This window comes from Anticarsia gemmatalis, chromosome 28, assembly GCF_050436995.1.
Source record: "Anticarsia gemmatalis isolate Benzon Research Colony breed Stoneville strain chromosome 28, ilAntGemm2 primary, whole genome shotgun sequence".
NCBI lineage: Eukaryota > Metazoa > Arthropoda > Insecta > Lepidoptera > Erebidae > Anticarsia > Anticarsia gemmatalis.
The window spans coordinates 190,829-212,823 of record NC_134772.1 but is presented as its reverse complement, the minus strand read 5'-3'; the positions used below and the strand labels follow the sequence as shown (position 1 = coordinate 212,823).

At 35.1% G+C, this 21,995-nt stretch overlaps 1 protein-coding gene and 1 long non-coding RNA gene across 6 annotated transcripts in view; one reads left to right on the top strand and one right to left on the bottom strand.

Moving 5' to 3' along the window:
- Window positions 1-21,995, bottom strand: part of LOC142984934 (uncharacterized) — a 273,228-nt gene that overhangs the window by 173,795 nt on the left and 77,438 nt on the right. The window lies entirely within an intron of this gene.
- Window positions 1-21,995, top strand: part of LOC142984897 (uncharacterized) — a 45,076-nt gene that overhangs the window by 9,106 nt on the left and 13,975 nt on the right. For 3 of the 5 annotated variants that reach the window (XM_076132771.1, XM_076132772.1, XM_076132773.1), the window contains exons 2-9: window positions 4,085-4,426; window positions 5,570-5,742; window positions 6,660-6,769; window positions 7,351-7,473; window positions 8,528-8,709; window positions 9,871-9,916; window positions 11,979-12,600; window positions 13,127-20,920. In XM_076132771.1, the coding sequence (XP_075988886.1) occupies window positions 4,367-4,426; window positions 5,570-5,742; window positions 6,660-6,769; window positions 7,351-7,473; window positions 8,528-8,709; window positions 9,871-9,916; window positions 11,979-12,600; window positions 13,127-13,457 (1,647 nt within the window). In that variant the 5' untranslated portion in view covers window positions 4,085-4,366 and the 3' untranslated portion in view covers window positions 13,458-20,920. Of the gene's footprint in view, window positions 1-4,084; window positions 4,427-5,569; window positions 5,743-6,659; window positions 6,770-7,350; window positions 7,474-8,527; window positions 8,710-9,870; window positions 9,917-11,978; window positions 12,601-13,126; window positions 20,921-21,995 lie in introns of those variants that run through there. The other 2 variants (XM_076132774.1, XM_076132775.1) reach the window with 1 other exon arrangement.

The following is a 21,995-nucleotide window of genomic DNA, read 5'->3' as shown; positions in this document are numbered from 1 at the left end:
TAGTAATGAGCTTAATTTATTATCTCAAATAATTTTTTATGTGTTATATTCCTATAACTTTAAAAATTTAAGAAAATGTTTTTAAGGATCATACCAAGTGATCTTCTATGTTCTCTGCCTACCCCTATAGGAAAAAGGCGTAACATTATGTATGTATAAAAAAACAAAAATCAGCATAATGATATACTTTGAAGAAAAAAATATAGTTTCTTTACACAAGTTACCAATAAATTATAATAATCTGTCAGAAACATTTCAAGTTATTCTTCGTAAAGATATCTCTCAATAAAAAAAACCCTAATTACTAATTATAATCTATCTTAACATTAACAATTAGTAAGCGCTGTCGGGATGGTCTCATATTAAGTCCGGATTTAGTTCGGCGAGACCCCCGCGCGGTCTATTTTTGTGCCATATACCCCCCCTGAGGGCGATGGCCGGGGCCCAACGTGTTCAAAGGCCCCTGGATATGAGGAACATATTCTTACAGACTCTTTTTCAGTTGGTTTAAAGGCGGCCATCTTGGGTGTAAGATTTTTAAATTGCTTTTTTTCATGCGATTATTTTTGATGTTACTTTTGAGTATTGTTTTTTCTTGGATATAAAAAAAACATATTTTTACGGAGTCTTTTTCACTAGGTGTTAAAACGGCCATCTTGGGTGTAAGATTTTTAAATTGCTTTTTTTTCGAGCGATTATTTTTGTTGTTACTTTTGAGTATTGTATTTTTTCATGAATTTTTCTTAAGTTTTCCACGGATTGGAAGTTTTAAGAGGATCTTACTTACCCCCGGTTTCTGAGGTACATTTAGCGGTAATTTATCTATTCAATATCGTTTTTTTATATGAGTTTTAGCGCTATTGAATAGATAAACTACCGCTAAATGTACCTCAGAAACCGGGGGTTAGTGGCGTTCTTTGATTTACCATAGGTGTAGTAAAAATAAGTATTTTTATTCACGAGCATATAGCTATTTACCTAATTTAATTTTGTAATTGTATTTTATGAAACTTTTGCAATTTTGGGACGGTGTCGAATGTAAAATTTCGCGATGTAATTAAGTATTGAAAAAGATACTGAAAATAAAAATCTTATATTAGACTTAAAAAAATATTGAAGAAGTTCTCTGTATTTAGCATGTATCTTATATGTTTTAAACAAGTAAAAAAATCTAAAATACTTTTAGTGCCACACTATTTAACTACCCAAATACCTTAAAATCTCTTACGAAACAATCTATATTTACCCCATAGACCCCTCAGCTCTAGCCCCTATTTCGAAAATCTTTCCTATCGACCATATTGAGAGGTCAACGACCGCGAGGTATCTTCGTGGACCCTCTCTTGGCCCCTCTACAGAGAGGGTGCTATTTTTGGCCACACGCCACTTTTTACGCTACGTGTGTTCAATTTAAGGGCCTTTTTTCAAACGTTTTTTTTCCTACTAATATTATAAATGTGAAAGTTTAAAAATGTTTTACTCAAAAATTAATATTATAATATTAGAAGAAGTGCAGTTACGTGACTTAGTTAACAACAGCCGCGTGGATCGATCTCTAAGGTTAAGCAAATCTTGTCGAGGTTGATCTGTGGATGGGTGACCATCTTATACATATCGAGTTCCTCCGTGTTTCGGAAGGCACGTTAAATTGTGGGTCCTGGCTGTCGTATTCGAAGTTCTTTGACAGTCGTTAACAGTAGTAGGTATCGTGTTATAACCCAGGTTACTGTGTTGCGGAGGTCCGATAGACAGTCGCTGCATGCTTTATGTTCTATAATGACCAATAGCACATAGCGCCGGTTTCTGAGTGCATTTAGCGGTAGTTTATCTATTCAATAGCGTTTTTTTAAATTAGTTTAAACGCTTATGAAAATATAAACTACCGCTAACTATACCACAGAAACCGGGGGTTAATGCGACCTGGAAATCGAACCCTCGGATCAAAGAATTGGACCTCGGAATCACTACCCAGACTACAGAGACAGTCTGTAATCTATACCTACTAATATTATAAAGCTGAAGAGTTTGTTTGTTTGATTGTTTGTTTGAACGCGCTAATCTCAGGATCTACTGGTTTGATTTGAAAAATACTTTCAGTGTTAGATAGCCCATTTATCGAGGAAGGCTATATCTCTTAAGTGACGCAAGCGAAGTTGCGCGGGTCAGCTAGTTTTAATTAGATTTTCCAAAATGGGTGTGGTGATATGACTGCCTATCCTTTTTGGGGAAAAACAGTCGTAATGTTATATTTATCTTATCAAATAACAGTGATTCAGCATAAAGTTAAGTGTATACTATCTCTGCCTAATCTGTTGAGGTTTAGCGTGAACGTGGCCTATTTGTGCTATGTCACTTTTATTGTTGCATACTTTGCGTTTCTGTAGGAAGAAAACTGAACTATTAATATAGGTTATAGTATAGATCTATACATATTTTTTTAAAGCTCTTTGTTTAATTTTACATTTAGTAATTACCAAAAAAGAAAATATTTACAACTAGCTGACCCGCGCAACTTCGCTTGCGTCATATAAGAGAGAATAGGTCATAATTTTCCCTATCTATCAAAAGTCTGTAGGTTTGTCTGTTACGATTTCACGGCTATGAACTATGCTATGCTATGATGGTATTTTAAGACTATATTTTTGACTTTCCAAAGACTTTGCTTATCATTGCGTCGGGAGATCGTGTGTACGATTTCCACCCGAAACAATTATTTGTGCGATCCACAAATAATTGTTTCGTATCCGGTTGTACTTTGTGTCCGTTGTTTGTATGTTTGTAAATGTCCCCACGACACAAGAGCAATTCTTAGTGCGGGAGTTGTCTTTTAAAAACAAAATAAAGAGGAACGTATTTGTAATCTTTTTCCCTTGCACTTATATTTTTGCGGAATTGGTAGAACTTATTAAAACCCGTAAGATGGCTTATCTGAAAGCAGCAAGAAACAGCAGTGTTGCGTTGTAGACGCGAATTTTACTCCCTGGGTTCATTTTTGGAAAAGGGTATTTATATGTATGACTATAACAATCACCTAAGTGTCAATAAAATCTATTCTGAAGTATTTTATTTAAATAGTAGCAAATATTATCAAATACTTTCGCATTTATAACATGAGAAAGGTAATTTATTATTTCTTCAAAACTTAAACAACGACTTAAATATCAATTTAATTACTAACTTATTCTTTAACGAAACATTCGAAATTCTCTACATCAAAAAAGACCTAACTCTCATACTTTCTCACTTAACATAAGCCTTTTCAAAACTGCACATAAAATTAACTAAGTACCAAATATTTCCCTTAATCGAATCCCCATAATGCCTGCAAGGGACGGACGTCATTATTGATTTTTATTTCCAAACCTTTTACCACACCGAGCGCACAAACATACATCCATCTCGCTCGCACGCGCCACATAAGTTTGACAATTAACTCGATGTTGCCAACGTGGAATTTTTTGGCTGTGTTTTTTTTTGTTGCAAGTTGTGTTTGTAAATGGTGTATTAAAATGTCTGGGTTTTGAGTGCTACTTAGTTTTTAGTATTTGAGAAGCAAAAAATATTGAATTTGTTACTGTCCTTGCTGGGTAAATGTCTTTCAGAACACGAGATAGTTTTGACTTTTGAGCAAATACTAGATTTGAGTGTAAACTGGGATTATAGGATTATGTTGAACACCGGGGCTGATGGGTAGCGTATATAATTATTGCTCGCAAAGTATTGGGTTTGACTGCGTTTTGGGCAAGCAGTTTTTCTAGTTGGAATATTTTTACCCTAGATTTTAAATAATGATAGAGAGTGTCTTCGATATGCCTCTGACATTACATCATCTCTGACATCTGCGGGTATGACTGCTGGTCACGAGCTCTTGGGTTCGATTCCTGTGTCAAGAAAAGTGCTAATAGATTTTTCCCATTTAGCCCGGAGGTCGACAACATATTCCGTATATGACAATAGGCTCGCCTCTTTCTACATGAGACTAACATTGTAAATAGCAAAAGGGCTATTTACCTGCCTATACCTTCGGCTATAACAAACGTGATGTTATGTTATGTATATTAATATATTTTTCTTTCTTTTCCAGGTATAAAAAATACAGTCCCAGTATTCAAACTAAAAAGAGTCTAGTCTAAAAAGTTTCTACTTAAAATTTAAAAAAGTATTGTATCGTACTTAAAACTAAAAAAAAACATATTTTTTACTTATTAGCTGTTAGTATTTGAACTGTGATAAATATATTGAAGGATAACTGTGCAATTTTTACAAAGAAACGTGTTTTAAAAGTGAAAAGTGAAGTGTTTTGGCCAAAGATATGAATAGTAAAAGATAGTTTAGCTTGTGAAAGTTGTCAACTGACCGATAAGAGATGGCGTTACCGCCGCAACAGTTTTGTGTAAGATGGAATTCTTATCACACCAATTTACAGGTATGTCCTTTTTCCTATAATCACAATTATTATTTACTTTTAACAAAATACTATAGTTAAAGCAAAAAATCTAATCGATTCGCGCTGAAACGTCAAAAATACAAAGTGTAGTGCTTGTTTTTGTTTCAATTTTCGTATATGGCTAACCCCCGGTTTCTGAGGTACATTGGTAGTTTATTTATTCAATAGCGTTTTTAAATACGAGTTTAAACGCTATTGAATAATAAATACTAAAAAGTTTGACCATTTCTTGATTTTATGAGATCAGCTTATGCTATATAGTATTTAAGAAATCGAGGGTAGCTGTGGCAATAACTAAAAATCATAATTTATTATCTGTTACTCAATCAAACTTTCTTGGATAAACAAACATTAAATGTTTCTGAAAGCGAATTGCAAATATATTTCATATACTCTTGTCTCATAATATATGAAGAATCATTGTGAATCGTGCATTATTTTAATATTATAACGATTGCGTAGAGGTCTCCAGTCAAAGAGTCGTCTACTTTTTCTTTTAAGAATTTCTCAGTGTTTTCCCGGAGTTAGGAAGTTGAGGTTGTAGACCTCCGTGCCTCGGAGAGCACGTTAAGCCTTCGGTCCTGCGCCTGACCTCTTACTGGTCGGTTATCCGTCCCACCGGACTATGAGAGTCATTTAATAGAAAATGTACGTCACAGTCGGTCGGCCGGTTTCAATGAAACTGTGCGAAGTATTGTACCCGGATATCAGCTAGGAAGATGTAGCTGATAGCTACATACAGCGACATCTAATGGAACGAGCGCACAACCACCAACTCGCAGAGTGACTGACGTCACAAGTCCTCAATCGCGCTATCGAAGTTTGCACTGCAATTCACTATATATACAAGTTCCCAACTAGAATGGTCGGGCGGGCTATGCCCACCAGGCATGATCACCTCGCCTGGTCGGAGGGGTATGTTCCTCCAACACAAAGGGAGGACCCTTTGTGTTGGAGGAACATAACACCTCGTTCCTCTACAAGGACATTTTTCTTGTTTAAGCAACTGGTCCAGATTCAGTACATATCGGGTGTAACGTGGCCATAAGCAGTGTTAATTTTGAACTCGTAACTCGTGGTCATAAAGGTACCTTCCTCACTAGTCATTCCGTCACCTTCCAGGCAGTATTCCCCCGGCTTCTCCTCACGGAGCAGTTCGCAGACGTGACCCTGGCATGCGAATCCCGTCAGCTCAGGTGTCACAAGCTGGTGCTGTCGGCCTGCTCCGCGTACCTCGAGCGACTGCTGCTGCAGAACCCTTGCGAACATCCCATCGTGCTTATGAGGGATATGAGGTAATAACACTACAGGTTATTATTATAGCTAGTGGTAAATGTAGATTTAAGGTAGAAAAAATAAATTAATTTGACTATCTCCGTGGCGCAGTGGTTAACGCCACTGTCATTGCATCGATCGGGAGGTCGTGGGTGCGATACCCACACTAAACAACAAAAAAGTCAAAGCCAATTCTTTTTGGAAGGTGCCATACAAGCTTCGTGCCTCAGAGAGCACATAAAGCCGTCTTTGTGACTGATCTCTCACCGGTCAGTTATCCGCCTCACCTGACTATGAGAGTGAGGTTATAGAAAAAGTACTTCTTTGTATAGCACACACATGACACGAATAATAGTAAAACGAATAGCGGCTACGAGGCTGTTATCATACAGAGGCGTGCACTGACGAAATGACGACGAATACTGTACCTCTGCATCTCAAATATCACCTAAGGGTTTCAACACTTAGGATCCTTTGAGATGTCTTAACATTTTGTTATCTTATATAGATTATAAGCCAGGTAACTGGTCCCTCAGACAGTCGCTGCATGTACAACACTGGTATTCAGCTGCATCCGGTGAGACTGGAAGCCGACTACAACTATGAAGAAAGGACTGATGAAACCTAGGAAAAAAAGGAAATAAATAAATATCATTGGACAACTCACACACGGTCATTTGATTCCAAACTAAACAGAGCTTGTAGTATGGTGACCAAATAACTGATAAACATACTTATATACTTCTAAATACACACTTATATAGATAAATTAACATCCAGGCTCAGAACAAATACTCGTGCTCATCACACAAAGATTTGTCCTGGGTAGGATTCGAACCGAATTATTGCGGGAGGTGACCACTTTAACCACTGCGCCAAATGTGCAGTTAAAATTTGAATTTGATTAAAGTTTCTAATGTGTTAAATTTGTGTGCAGGTTCAGTGAGATGCAAGCTCTGGTGGACTTCATGTACAAGGGCGAGGTGAACGTGACGCAGGAGGAGCTGCCCAGCCTACTCAAAAGTGCCGAGGCGCTGCAGATCAGAGGTAAACAATATACTGACTTAATATACAATAATAAAAACGTGGCTGTCTGTGACGCTTAAACGACTATTAAACGCTCGTATTTAATTTATTTCGTAATTTTTAAATTTGGGCATAGTTTAGTAGCTATTAAGTTATTTTTCCGTGTGTTTGTCTGTCTGTCACGCTTTAACGAGTATTGAACTAATTTTGTTTTAATTTAACGTGGAGATAGTTTAGCTAGTTTATATCTGATTCTGAGTTTGTAGCCGGTTACATTATTTTTGAAAATTTCACTTCCTGAAATACGGGACGAAATGCTTATTGTAGGTACGGATTTAGCTTGGATTAGAATATAGGACCTTTATTGATTAAACTGTAGTGTATATGACATCTAAGAATCGAATCCCGGATCGCATACGGAGAAATATTGATTCTTTTTACTTAATTCATCCTATTTTAAATTTGTAACTGTGTGTCGGCCTATAGCCTCCGCAATTAAATATCACTTTTTATAATTTTACTTGCTCGCAGCGACTTACGGTTATATTCAAGTACCAATAGTTATTTTGATGGTTGTTTAATAATGTATGTTTGTCTGTCAGGTCTGTGTTCAAGCGACACGTCTAACTTAACCTCGGAGGTGGGTAAGCCCGAGAACAAGGACTTCACCGTCGCCAGCGAGGCGCTCGTCGCTAACGCACATAGAGAGAATGCAGCCAACAATGGTATGTACATCATATAATATGTATAATAGACCGAGTAGACCAGTAGACCAAGAAGACCTACGACTAGGTCAAAAGAAAGAAAGTGAGGCGCTAATGCACATAGAGAGAATGCAGCTAACGATGGTATGTTAACCATATAATATGTAGAATAGACTGAGTAGACCAGTAGACCGGTAGACCAAGAAGACCTACGTCTAGGTCAAAAGAAAGAAAGTGAGGCGCTAATGCACATGGAGAGAATGCAGCTAACGATGGTATGTTAACCATATAATATGTATAATAGACCGAGTAGACCAGTAGACCGGTAGACCGGTAGACCAAGAAGACCTACGTCTAGGTCAAGTTTTGATTAAGTATTCTGGTATATTATATACTAGCTGACCCGCGCAACATCGCATGCGTCACATAAGACAGAAAGGGTCGTAATTTTCCCCCTTTTTGTAACAAATTTTACTCGTACTCTGCTCTTATTGCTCGTAGCGTGATGATATATAACCTATAGCCGTCCTCGATAAATGGACTATCTAACACTCAAAGAATTTTCTAATTGGACCAGTAGTTCCTGAGATTAGCGCGTTCAAACAAACAAACTCTTCAGCTTTATAATATTAGTATAGATGTATAATAGACCGAGTAGACCAGTAGACCAAGTAGACCGAATAGATATAAATTTAACCGATTATTGTCCCACTGCAGGGCAAGGGTCTCCTCCCGTAATGAGGGAGTTAAGCCTTGAATCCACCACGCTGACCAAGTGCGGATTGGGGACTTTGCATGCCCTTAATAAATGTATTAAACAAATTTTAGGCATACAAGGTTTCCTAACGATGTTTTTCCTTCACCGTTGGAGCATGTGATAATTATTTCTAATACACACATAACTTCGAAAAGTCATTGTGTCTAGTGTGTTGCCTCGGGTTCGAATCTGCGACCACTTGCGTGGTGCCAACTTGAACCACTCGGCTATCGCTGCTTTTTGATGTTTTTGCTTTATATGTATATTCCATATATAAGGTCTGTGGCTACTAAATAACACAATTTTCTTCGCCCCCAGGCCCGACCCCCCCTAAACCAGCAGCGCCAACCCCCCCACTGAACCCTCCCCCCCAGCACACGACCCACAACGGCACCAAGAAGCGCAAGTCAGAGGAACGCGCGGACATCAAGGAGGAGACGGTGGAAGAAGACGGACTGTACTATGGAGAGTTAGACCATGATAACTTGGAGTATAATGAGGTTAGTAGACCGAGTAGACCGAGTAGACCGTGGTAAAGGGATATTTTTTCATGATAACAGAGTATAATGACGTTAGTAGACCAAGAAGACCTTAGTAGACCGAGTAGACCAAGTAAAGTAAGGCCAACCAAACGAGATAAAAAACGTAAACAAGCGGACCGTTACTAAGTTACATTGCGATAGCGAGCGATCATTATCTCTGTCCTTATCACTCGTACGCGCAGTAGTAGCGACGGTAGATGTCGTTGTGTTTCGTGGTTCACCGTTGTCACCATTTGGTCCGCCATTTTGCGAACAAGTTCATTGAAACACCCCTGAAACTTTGTTTATATTCTTTATCTCGTCCGGTTGGCCTTACTTTAGACCAGTAGACCAAGAAGACTTATCAGACGGAATTGATTTAAATGTTTTGTTGTCAAATTACAAACTTACAAATTTTACTTCTTTATAATATTAGTATAGATTACTATTATATCTTTTGTATTGTCTCATAAATTAAGTATGAAAAAATTTCGTTAGGTTGGAGAAGACCGAGTAGACCAATGATCTTTAAGGCTAATAGAGTCGCCACGGTAAAATAAAGTACTTAACTGGGTTAACAAAAAAAAAAAAAATTTGTACTCGTAAAAAGTTTAGGCATAATCTCATATATGTCTATCTTTATATATATAATTCTTCTGTAAGTGTGTATGTCACTGAACTTCTCTGAAACGACTGGACCTATTTCGATGAAAGTTTTTGTGCGTGTTCAAAGGGATCTGAGAATGGTTTAGATTCACAATTTAATAGTTTTTAATTTATTAAACAGGACAACGTCTGTCGGGTCGCTAGTATCATATAATTTATGTGTCAATATTTTTGAAAATTATGTTGAAATATGATTACAGACTGAATAGTCACTTATTGGATTGCAACTAAACTGTGACGTCACTATACTGTATTTCTATACTGAAATAGGTTTTTGACATTTCATAAAGAGTAGCTGATGTAACTGGTAGTCCTAGTATTTACTTTGAAATGATGGCAAAGCGAATCAAATATTACGATTTTATCTTTTGATGATTCTGTATTAAAGACACGCATTTTTTTTTCTGTATGTATGTGTCATTTGAAAGTAAATAGTGTTTTCAGAAAATAATATTTCGCTTCAAAACTTTTCAGGACGACGAACCCGGCAAGCCCGGTAGCAGTCTAGGCCAACCATCCGGTAAGTCTGAAAATTATAAATTTTATTATTATTTATTTATTCTTTTATTTTTAATAACCAATGTTTGTTTGCAATGTGACTTCCCGTATCGTCACTTGCTTTTAATTTTTATACTTTTTTTTAATAATTTTTACCAAAAAAAATTTTTTTTTTGGATTTTTACCGAATTTTCTTTCGCGATTTTTTCGTCACGCGGTCCATTTTTGTGTGAAATGAAGATCATGTTGTGAATGGACATTGTAAAATGTTTCAAATGTCTGTAAGGTAGGCCAATTTTTATAATATTGGACAGTAGTTATTAGATGGATTTGTTTGTATGTTTTTTTCTAAAATATTGAACCATGAATGACGTAATTTGTTTGACAATCGCCAAAATTATACGTTAGTTATACGCATATTTTTCTTAAAATATGCGTATAACTTTAGGTAAAAAGACTATATTTTTCGCCACCGTTTGATAATTCTTGGTTAGAAAAAAAATCTACAAGTATTAACGACACGAGATTCAAAATAGTAGCCCGGAGTTTGGTAACTTGCCCGATATATACAATAGACTCGCCCCTTATTATGTAATAGGAGCGAGTTGGGGTACCAACATTGTTAATGGCGAAACATGAGTGTATTTCACACACTTCTGTTCACATCTACACCTTCAGGTGTTTATGTGAGCAAAGAAACCTTACAAGTCGCTGAGTTGACTTCTTTGAAATAATGGGTCACCATGCGAGCTAAGTATTAGACAATAATGGACTCACCGTTTGGTAAACGATCTGTGGGTTAAGCAACGGTTAAAGCCTCCGTGGCGCAGTGGTTTAGGTCGCCACGCCGATACCACTGCAACGGGAGGTCGTGGGTTCGATTCCCACACGGGACAATTATTTGTGCGATCCACAAATAATTGTTTCGTGTCTGGTTGTGCTTTGTGTCCGTTGTTTATATGTTTGTAAAAGTCCCCGCGACACAAGAGCAATTCTTAGTGCGGGAGTTGTCTTTTAAAAAAAAAAAAAATGGGTGACCGCATAGTGGTATTTGAAGTGAGCGTCCGTGCTTCGGAGTGCACGTAAAAAGTCCCGGTTGTTGTCAATTAAGATAACAGTCGTTAAGCCATGTCAAAGGCCTTCGGGCTTGAACAACTTTGACACTAGGTTGACCACTAACCATACGATAAGAAGAAGGGAATTAGATGCATGTATTTTAGAAATCCGACTCGAAAGCCTTACTCCTTCTCTCGTTCGGGAGGAGACCCTTGCCCAGCAGTGAGGTAGTAACGGGTTATAAAAAAAATTAGAAAATTGTTCGGTATAATTTTGTGCGATTATTTCTATAAATTAAATATAATAATATTAGTATAAAAGCGTTATCTTACAGACATTTGCTTGGTTATTACCATTCATGGTTCAAGATTACTTCGTGTAACGGAATTGACGCAACTTTTAAACAATCTCTAAAAATATTATATTATATACCTTACCAAGTTTGTTATTATATCTAGCTTTTATTTATAGTTCCGCCTGTCTTAATATTGTTGTTGGAATTCGTATCCTTCCCACATATGTTTTTACATTTAAATATTGACACGTATTTGTCGAATATACTTCAATGAAAAAATGTGTTAGTTTGTCTTGCTTTTATTTTAAAACAGTTAAAGTCGAATTCAATAAAATTAAAATCAAATATTTATAAATTAGGTCAAATATTGACACTTATGATAGTCGTTACAATTACTGAATCTACCACTAGCTCGGAAAGAGGGTAGAGCCTTATGAGAAGAGCTAGGAACAAACTCACACACACTCTTTTCAATCGCCAAAAGTTTAACAATGTGGTTGATACAATAATTGATCATGCGAATAAAATTTATCATTACTAATACCGACTGTAAGATAACTATGGACAAATACTTTTAATCCTAGAAATGACAGACAAAGAGATCCTTAGATTTTGAGCAAAAGAAAGTATTTGATTTTGTACTTTATTAGTCTTGAAGGTTTGCGTCTATTCCGTTATACGTAGTATATATATATCAAAAATCTATATCTATATAACTTTGAATATTTTTTAGGTCGTCGTTCCTACCTCCGAGTGAAACCGGAGAGCGAGTTGTTTTTCCAAAATAAACTGCAAAATTTAGCCAAAGCCAACTCCGACTATATAAACAGACTATCCAAAATGAATGCCACTGAAATAAGAAACGAATTCTCGAAATACGGCTTCAATACAAACTCTAATGAAGATTTTCAAAAAGTCACTGAAAAATCTGAAAATGACTACTACAAGTCTTGGTTAGAACAAAATGGAGAGCTCGAAGTCTCCCTCCTGAAAGCTAGCCAAGTTAAAAAACCGAAATCCGATCCGAAAAACCAAAAATCCGAGGTGGAATTAATACCAAAGATGAAAGAAAGTGTTGCCAACAAACAAATTTTCCCGAAATTGGGGGAGAAATCTCAAATGCGGAGGCGGGGTAGACCTCCGATATTTAAAGATAGGAATGTGGATATTGGGGAAACGGTTTTGAAGTCGGATTTGGATCAGTTTTTGGAGGGAAAAGAGGTCAGTTCGTCAGGGCTGTCGCGTAAGGATCTGGAGAGAGTTATGATGGGCAAGTTTAATCCTAATAGACGGTACTCTAATGAGGCGATGTGGGCAGCCCTGATGGATGTTAAGAAAGGTGGCAGTATTTATCGGTAAGAATTTTGTTCTGTTTTAAGTCTCAAGTTTGATTCCCGGGTTGAATAGGATAGGTGCTTTCTGTATTAACGATATTTTAGGCTTCATCTGTGTGACTATTGAAAAAGTTTAATCATGTCGTGTTGCGGGTTCGATACCCGGAAAAAACGTTGTTACTAAGTTAACTTTACTAAAGCTATTGCAATTACATCAAGAACTTTATTACTTTGTGTTTGTTTCTTCTAACTTGAATATATTTCGATGCAAGTTAGACTGTTCGATTCTTTGGCTGAGTAATAATCTTACCAATAATACACAGTATATGACTGGTTTAATATATGTAGAAGATATTATTATAAAAAATCTGAAAAAAAAACTTATCCAAGATTTCATTCCTAGGCATAAAAAGGTGCAATAGCTACTCCTATCTCAATATTATTCTTATATATTTTTATCTATTTTCGTTCTAACAAACAGTATTCAAATGTAACCCAAATATTACCATATTTTTCTACAACCTAACGTTGTCTCCTTCACTTACAGCGCGGCACAAACCCACAAAGTCCCCCGCAAGTCCCTCCGCAACTGGATGAAGCGTTGCCACATCAAATCCTCCTTCCCAATGCCGCAACAACTGAAACAATTCGTTGAGAACAGCAAGAAACAGAAAGAGGAATACAAAAACTACGATTTTCAGCAAGAAGTGCTTGAGAAAAGTGGCACTGAAACTGAAGCTTATGAACCTGAAATGGATTTTGGTAAACATTTTTTGACATTTAATAATCTGTCGAGCGAAGAGGAGGTTGAAGGAAAGAAGGGAGAACAGAATCCCGAGGGTGGCAACACTGCTCTCGATATGACGTTGCATGAATAGTTTTGTTGTGTACGGATGTCAGTTGATTGGGGTTGCCAGGTTTAAATATGTGGGGATATTTGTATTTGAGATCTGTCAGTTTTGAAAATTGTGGAGAATTTTTATTTGAGGTTGGTAATGTTTAGATATTTTTTACATACTATGAAATTGATTTAAATACCTATTTACATACATACATACATAACGTCTTTTCCCATAGTGGTAGGCAGAGACCAAAGATATTTTGAATTGATAGTAAATATTATGTTTTTAGGGGTTGTCAATATTCTAAAAAATTAGCTTTTTATGTATTACAGATATAATTTTTATGAGATTTTAATATGGTTATCAGTTAATACTAAAACAATACTTCTACATTATTTTTTTAAGTACTTATGCCCTAATCTTACTTTAAGTTTATATGTGGTTAGTAGGGGTGGGTTATACTTTAAATAGTTCCTATGGTTATGGGTTTGATTCCTGATTGTTTTCAATGGTGTATGTTTAATTGATTTTGTACGAAGTTATATCTCTATAATAATAATTTATAATACGTTTGAAACTAGACTTTTTTATTGTCTATTGAATGAAAAGTTCCTAAATATTAAATTAAATTTGACAACCCCATTTTACGTTTAAAATTCAGTCAGTTTAAATTATTTAAAAGCAAGAGTTATTTTTTTACCTACATTAAATTTTATGAAAAATATTATATTCTGGGAAAACAAGTCAATAATCTACTATATAATACATATATACTTAATAAATAGTCTTCAATTTTAAGTAACACACAAATCTTTCGGTTTAAGTATGTATTACTTTCATTTGAGTGCCGATTAAATACAATGTTCACGATTAAAAATGTTCTTTCTACAATAAAATAATCATTTTACTAACTTTTAAGGGTGATTTCAAAACAATCACTTATATTAAACCACAACTATAAATCGACTGATATCCGCTGCATGGTACAATTTTGACATAAATGCAAATGTTTATTATTATTATTATTTAAGTGAAATAACTCGATGTTATTAGCTAATAACTATTATTATATTTTAATTATTAATGTGTATTGTTGTAATAATTACTGATTTTTGGGGCAAAGTTGATAATTAATCGAAAAACTATTACACATATACACATACATAAAATCGCGCCATTTTCTCTTATGCGTAGGCAGAGGCGAACCAATGTCATTTATAACGATTTCTACAAACTTCTCTTGCTTCATTCACATTCATATACATACATCATTTATTTATAAGGAAACTTATGGCATCTTTGCCCTTACTATGTTTCAAAATATATACTTACTCCGTTGGCTCAACTATCCAAATAGATCTTGTTTTTGTATTTATCCCCTATCTTATCTTATCTTAGGGGTGGGGGTGCCAGTTAATGCCTGGCTGACACTTCAACCATTCCTCAACCTTTGTGTCACCCCCTCCTTTGCTACTCTAGACGTTGGGGGGCAGGGCTAAACTTATCAGTTTTGCTATGCACTCCACCGGAAGCAGCCTGTAGTCTTCTGGTTTAGGGTAGGTTTTATCCCCTAGATTTTCACTGTAATATCATCCACTATGATTTTTCAAGGTAGCCCATGTTCCTCCTCTATTTATAGTATATCACTCTGCCAAAAATTAAAATCAGTTTAAATTGCTTATGTCCAGTTTCTGAGGTACATCTAGCGGTAGTTTATCTATTCAATAGCGTTTAAACTCATATAAAAAACGCTAATGAATAGATAAACTACCGCTAAATGTACCTGGGTTGTTAATTTATATTGTTGCTATAATATTCTTCCGTATAGGTCTTCCGCTAAATATTTCCTGCCACTAAGCCTAAGTATATAGCAAAGTAGTCCACAACTTGACTGCCTCCGTGGCGCAGTGGTTTAAGTCACCACGCCGATACCACTGCATCGGGAGGTCGTGGGTTCGATTCCCACACGGAGCAATTATTTGTGCGATCCACAAATAATTCTTACGAGTCTGGTTGTGCTTTGTGTCCGTTGTTTGTATGTTTGTAAAAGTCCCCGCGACACAAGAGCAGTTCTTAGTGCGGGAGCTGTATTTAAAAAAAAAAGGTTAATATTCCGATTCTTAAGTTAACTGAAACTTATCCAAAGGTTTTGAAACCCACGAAAATCAGTAGTTATTATAATAATACGATGTATATAAGCGCATTTTGTGTCTACATTATATAATTGGCGCTAAAACAATGGATTATAGGACTTTTTATATAACAAATATGGCAAACTTGAAACGCCGGTATACGAAATATTTACTGCCAAAGATACGCAAAGATTAAAATGAAATCGAAAAATGTATGATTAAGTTATAATTGGAGAAATCTTTTTATTTATTGACGTCCAAAGATCGCGAAATTTTTGTTTCTTATTTTATATTTTTAAATGTTAAGTGTGGGAATTTGGATGTTTTGATATTTTTTGCTGTGGTAACTTTGCCCAAATTTGTCCATTTGGGCACATTTTGTGTAACTTTGCCAAGTTTGGGCAAAAAATACTTTTTTGCTTTTTGAAAGTCTCATGATGTTTCCCAACAGTAGGAATGGTTTTTCTAATATTATTATGTCCAAATTTCCACATTTAACTAAAACAACTATTTAGGAGTATATTCTCCATATTATTATCGAAAAAATAGTTTTTAAAAAGAATCCTATTTTTACTTCTATTGCAATACTTTTACCCAAAGATGATGTTTCTTAGATAAAATTAAAAATGGGCGTGGCTTTAATATTTTGTATTAAAAAAAGCCAACATTATTCTCCCCAAAATAAAGGAGATTTTCGCAAAATGCCAGCTTAAAAAATTACCCCAATTTGTGGGTAAATTTCGTGTATAAAATATTAGTGTTTCGCCCAAAATCATTATTTATTGTAAGTTGTCGTTATTATGCTTGTGTAATTAATTAGTTATTAAATTTATATATTATTATTATTAATTAATATTTAAAATATAAATGAAATGATTGGCCTTTCAAACAAAACGTGTGCTTGTCGGACTTCGTCCAGTTACATATAATGAAAAGACTTAAAAAATTAAAATTTTAGCGTATTATTAATATTATTATTGATATAATAAGCTTTTTTATTTGATACAGTGGTTATTTTTTGATATGGCAACATATAGTCCCACGACATATGGTCGACAGGTGGTATGGTTTAAACTAACACATATATAACTTTTCCAAGTGATGTGTGTATTATAAAAAATGATCACGTTGTTATAACGGTGAAGAAAAACATCGTGATGCCACCTGTAATTCTAAGAAAAGTTTTCCCAGCAGTGGGACAGTAAATCAGCATTGATCAACTACATACATAAATAATATTACGCCTTTTCTCCCCTAGGGTAGTCATTATTTAAATCTATACTAATATTATAAAGCTGATATAAGCTAGACTGTGCCTTTTTTCAATCAATTTTACAGGACTCCCTAACTATGGGTGGTATCTTTTTAAAATTTCGAAATTAATAAATACACCATGCTTGTTCAAACATTTGACTGTAATTTCATAGATTTTATAGAATAAAGTGTTGCCTTATTTAATATTAAATGTTGCACTACATAACTGTGTTCCCTTAGATTGTCAGTTAGTGTTGCCTTAATAATGAATTTTAATGTTACTTTAGTAAAATAAACAGTCGATTTGATAACATCCTTCTATTTGAAGTCGGTATGTATAAGATGGTCACCCATCCACAGAACAACCTTGGCAAAGAGTAGCTTAACCTCAAAGATCGATCCATGCGGCTGCTACTATTCGTTTCAAAAAGTAACCACTGCGTCAAAAATTTGATATATTGATAAAAAAAACGGCTTAAATATAAATATTTGTATTAATTTATTTACATTATATTATTATATGATATGTATTTAATATTAAATATTGTACTTAATTACTTAGTTTGTGTTGGCGCATCGATTATTGAGATTTTTTATTGTTTTGAGCTGTGAGAATGACTTAAATTATAAAGATAATTTGATATATAACCAAAATATATGCTATAGTTAATTTATACATACATAAAATTACGGCTTTTTAGAGGTAGACAGAGACCAAAGAACGTCACTTGGTACGATCCTTACAAACTTCCCTTGCTTGATTCACTATACTATAGAGTATACAAAACATTGACGATAAAAAGATCTGCAAAACATTCATTAAAAACTCTTTTGTTAAAACTTATATTTGAAATAAGGGAGGAAATTTACTATAAATTATTTTGATAAATAATTTGAGTCATTCTCATAGCCAAAAATATTTAATTGTAATATTTGAAACTCGTGTGGTGGGTAAAAGAATGTGTATTTAAAGATAGGCCTACGAGAGGTATAAATAATATAACAGACTAGCTGACTCGCGCAACTTCGCTTGCGTCACATAAGAGAGAATGGGTCATAATTTTCCCCATTTTTCTAACAATTTTTCCTGGTACTCTGCTCCTTTTGGTCGTAGCGTGATGTTATATAGCCTTATTCGATAAATAGGCTATCTACCACTGAAATAATTTTTCAATTCGCACCAGCAGTTCCTGAGAATAACGCGTTCATACAAACAAATTCTTCATTTTTATAATATTAGTATGTATTATTGATACCTCTCGTTGGCTAAAAGATGGCCTTATAGAATGATTGCCTTATAATGACGGTAGGGACCCACCACTCACTCGAAATTTTTATATAATATATAACGAAATGGGCCTAAATTATATACTGTTTCCTATATTAGTATAAAAAAATGCATACCTACATAAAAAAATAACCCTTCACTTTACGGACTCAAGGTCTAACCCCTCCCTCATTACGGGAGGAGACCCTTGCCCAGCAGTGGGACAATAATGGGTTACATTTTTTTCTTATACCTACATTGTTAAAAAGGTAACACTTTATTACGGAACAATGAGTATTGCAGTAAGACTTTTTGAAGCGATCCAAGTTCTACTGTGAGAGAGAGAGAGAGCTATAGAGTGTATATAGTGCTATCCCTTTCTAACAATAGAACTTGCATCGTTTAAGAATATACTTAGAAACCTAAGTTCTACTGTGAGGAAGAGAGAGAGAGAGAGAGTGTGTGTGTGTGTATAGTGCTATCCCTTTCTGACGGTAGAACTTACATGGTTTAAGAATAGACCTAAGCTTTATGTCAAATATACTTTATGTCTGCAAATATATAAAATTCCTATGTTTGACAAATAAATAATGATTTTGATTTTGGGCATCATTCAAGGAACAACTTTTAGGAAATGATTTGAAATTGTCTCGAATTTTCATTGAAAGCGGTTCAGCTGTTTTGGACTGAAATTGAAACATATAATCTCCTTCTCACATGTAAAATTATATAATATAAAAATATTTGACATAAAACTCTGGTTAAAACTTCAATCTTTTGCTCCACTTCCGACGCAGTTTAAATTAAGTTTTGTAATAAATTCTAGCATTTTGATAAACCTATGAACATTATATATTAGGCCCGTATCTCTAATTGTCGGACAACTATGTCACTTCTGTCCTGTCCTATACAGGTACGTTCCTATCCATTGATACTGTCCTCTTGGGTTTAGTTTATATTTCTCTTATATATGCGTTATTTGTATATCTTATAATGGGTATATCATCAAATATATTGTGGCTATATGAATGACTAGCTGACCCGCGCAACTTCGCTTGCGTCACTTAACATAATCATAATTTTCCCCGTTTTTGTAACATTTTTCACTGTTACTCTGCTTCTATTGGTCTTAGCGTGATGATATATAGCCTATAGCCTTCCTCGAAAAATGGGCTATCTAACACTGAAAGAATTTTTCAAATCGGACCCGTAGTTCCCGAGATTAGCGCGTTCAAACAAACAAACAAACTCTTCAGCTTTATAATATTAGTATAGATAAAACTGAATGACCGAACAGTGATTGTCGAGTGGTCTAAGCTTGCATCACCCACGTGAGTGGTTCAGCGTTTGAACCCGAACACACCAATGAGTTTTCAAAATGTGTGTAAATAATGATCACTTGTTCCAACGGTGAAGGAAAACATCGTGATGCAAACTTGCATGTCTGAGAGTTCTTTGGAACCGTTCTTGAAAGTTCTCACTTGGTCAGCGTGGTAGACTCAACTCTCCCTCAATTTGGGAGAAGACCCTTGTCCAGCAGTTGGACAGTAATGGGTTAAAAAAAATATAAATTAGCCTGAGCATGCATTTTACATGATTACTTGACGTTTCGGCTCTTTACTAGGTTCATGGTCTATCGACCATAAATGCATGGTCATATTAATTTCCTATTAAAATTGAATAGATCCGTTTACGGGCAACCCTTATTCTATTTTACTCAAAAAATATTGTATTATTTCCAGTCGCCCAAAATTGCCATGACTTATAACGTTTAAAATCGGTTCAGCTGTTTAGTCCTGAAATTTTTACAGACAGACATAATATAATTAATTGTACGACCTGTTCAAAAATAATCAAAATATTTTGACACTAATACATAAGATCATGCCTGCTTAAACTCGAAGGTGTAGGCAGAGGTTTACAGAAATATATAAATATATAATATATATCCATTATAATATACAAATAACGCGGTCCCATGAAGTGCCTACTAGTAAATAATGATATACATAATATAGTTGTAAGTGTATTGTAGATATATACATTGTACTAAACGCTTAGGATACACGCGTTGTCATTGTGAAATATATATACTTTATATTATCACCAGTTTGGATGATTTAACCGACTTTTATAAAAGGAGAAGGGGGAATAAGAAAATTTTATTTTATTTACCACAATATCGTTTGTCATATTATCAAGTTCGAACGAAATTGGTTCAGTACTTTTGCCGTAACGTAGTAATTTGCTATACACATATTTCGGATGGTGTTATCAGTTCGACAGTATTTGCCGAACAACATAGCTGACTTCACTTGTACGGCATCAGTTAACGGCAAAAGTCGATCGGCATAAGTTAGTAGATAATAGGCAGAATAATCGTTTCTGATTCCCAGACTATCAATTGCATCGCCTTTACCACGCAGTTATGCCAGTGATATCGCCCCAATTACGTGTGTAGCAAGCTTCATACTCATTCATACAAAAATATTTGTGTGAAATTCCTTCTTTTCATTAACCATAGATCTGTTTTATATTGAATCACTGCTTCGATATGACAATGTCCTTAATAAAATTAGTTAACATAAATACTATTGTTAATGTTATGAAACTCTAATATAAAAATCTAATAAAATATTTCACAATAACCACGCTATAATCCTAATAAGTTAAGCAGTATTACGTTTGAATATGGTTTTGTTAGCCGTTGTGCAGTCGGCTTGCGGTCGGTTGCAGTCGCGTGCGGTCGGCTTGCAGTCGCGTGCAGTCGGTGTACAGTCGTACTTAATATTTGTAATGTTTGTAATATTTATGTTTCAATAAATGCGAGGTTTACTGTCCAATAATGTTGTTTTATTCAACAATTTCACAGAGACAAAATAATAAATAAATAACTGATTCCCGGTTTCTGAGGCACATTTATCTGTAGTTTATCTATTCAAACTGTCATGTTTATATGAGCTTAAACGCTATTGAATAGATAAACTACCGATAAACGTCCCTTAGAAACCGGGGGTAACAAATGCTCGTATAATGGTAAGTATTAAATAAATATAGTTATAGTCGATCGTTATGTGGTTTTCACTTGACACGTAAACTTGAATTATTGTAACTCTAAAAGACGTTTTTCCCTGAGCTCTGAGTTTTGGACCGTAAACGTTAATTTTTAATCGTTTTCAATTTGATGCAACGGTTGCATATAAAACTAACTGCGCGGCTAACTGCTCCCACGGTTAACCGCTAGTCTTTAAGGGTTATTACAGACGTACCGCACCACAACCACAACACGTGGTCGGGTGCGTATTCTCTTATATACCAAATCGCAACCACATTTTAACGCCGCGTCTTGGTGTGGTTGTGGTATGTGTTAAACAAGCCTGAGGGGGCTAAGACTGGGTACCTAAAATTAAAGTTATCAACAAGAAATTTATCACACACGATGTCTTTACAGTATTTTCTTTATTGATTAGAAAAATTAGCTTTTTTGTCCCAAACCGTGACATTTATTGTGTAATAGCATACGGGAAATAACGCGAACACGCATTTTAATTACGCACTTTATAATGCCACTAGCTGACCCGCGCTACTTCGCTTGCGTCACATAAGAGAGAATGGTTGAATTTTTCCCCGATTTTGTAACATTTTTTACTGGTACTCTGTCTCCTTTTGGTCGTAGCGTGATGATATATAGCCTATAGCCTGCCTCGATAAATGGGCTATCTAACAGTGAAAGAATTTTTCAAATCGGACCAGTAGTTCCTGAGATTAGCGCGTTCAAACAAACAAACTCTTCAGCTTTATAATATTAGTATAGATTGACATATTTATATACAGCAAAGAAATATATTGTTATATATTTTTCAGACCTTATCATCTAGTTTATAAGTCTTAGATTGTAACTCCTAACAGTCCACTGAGCGG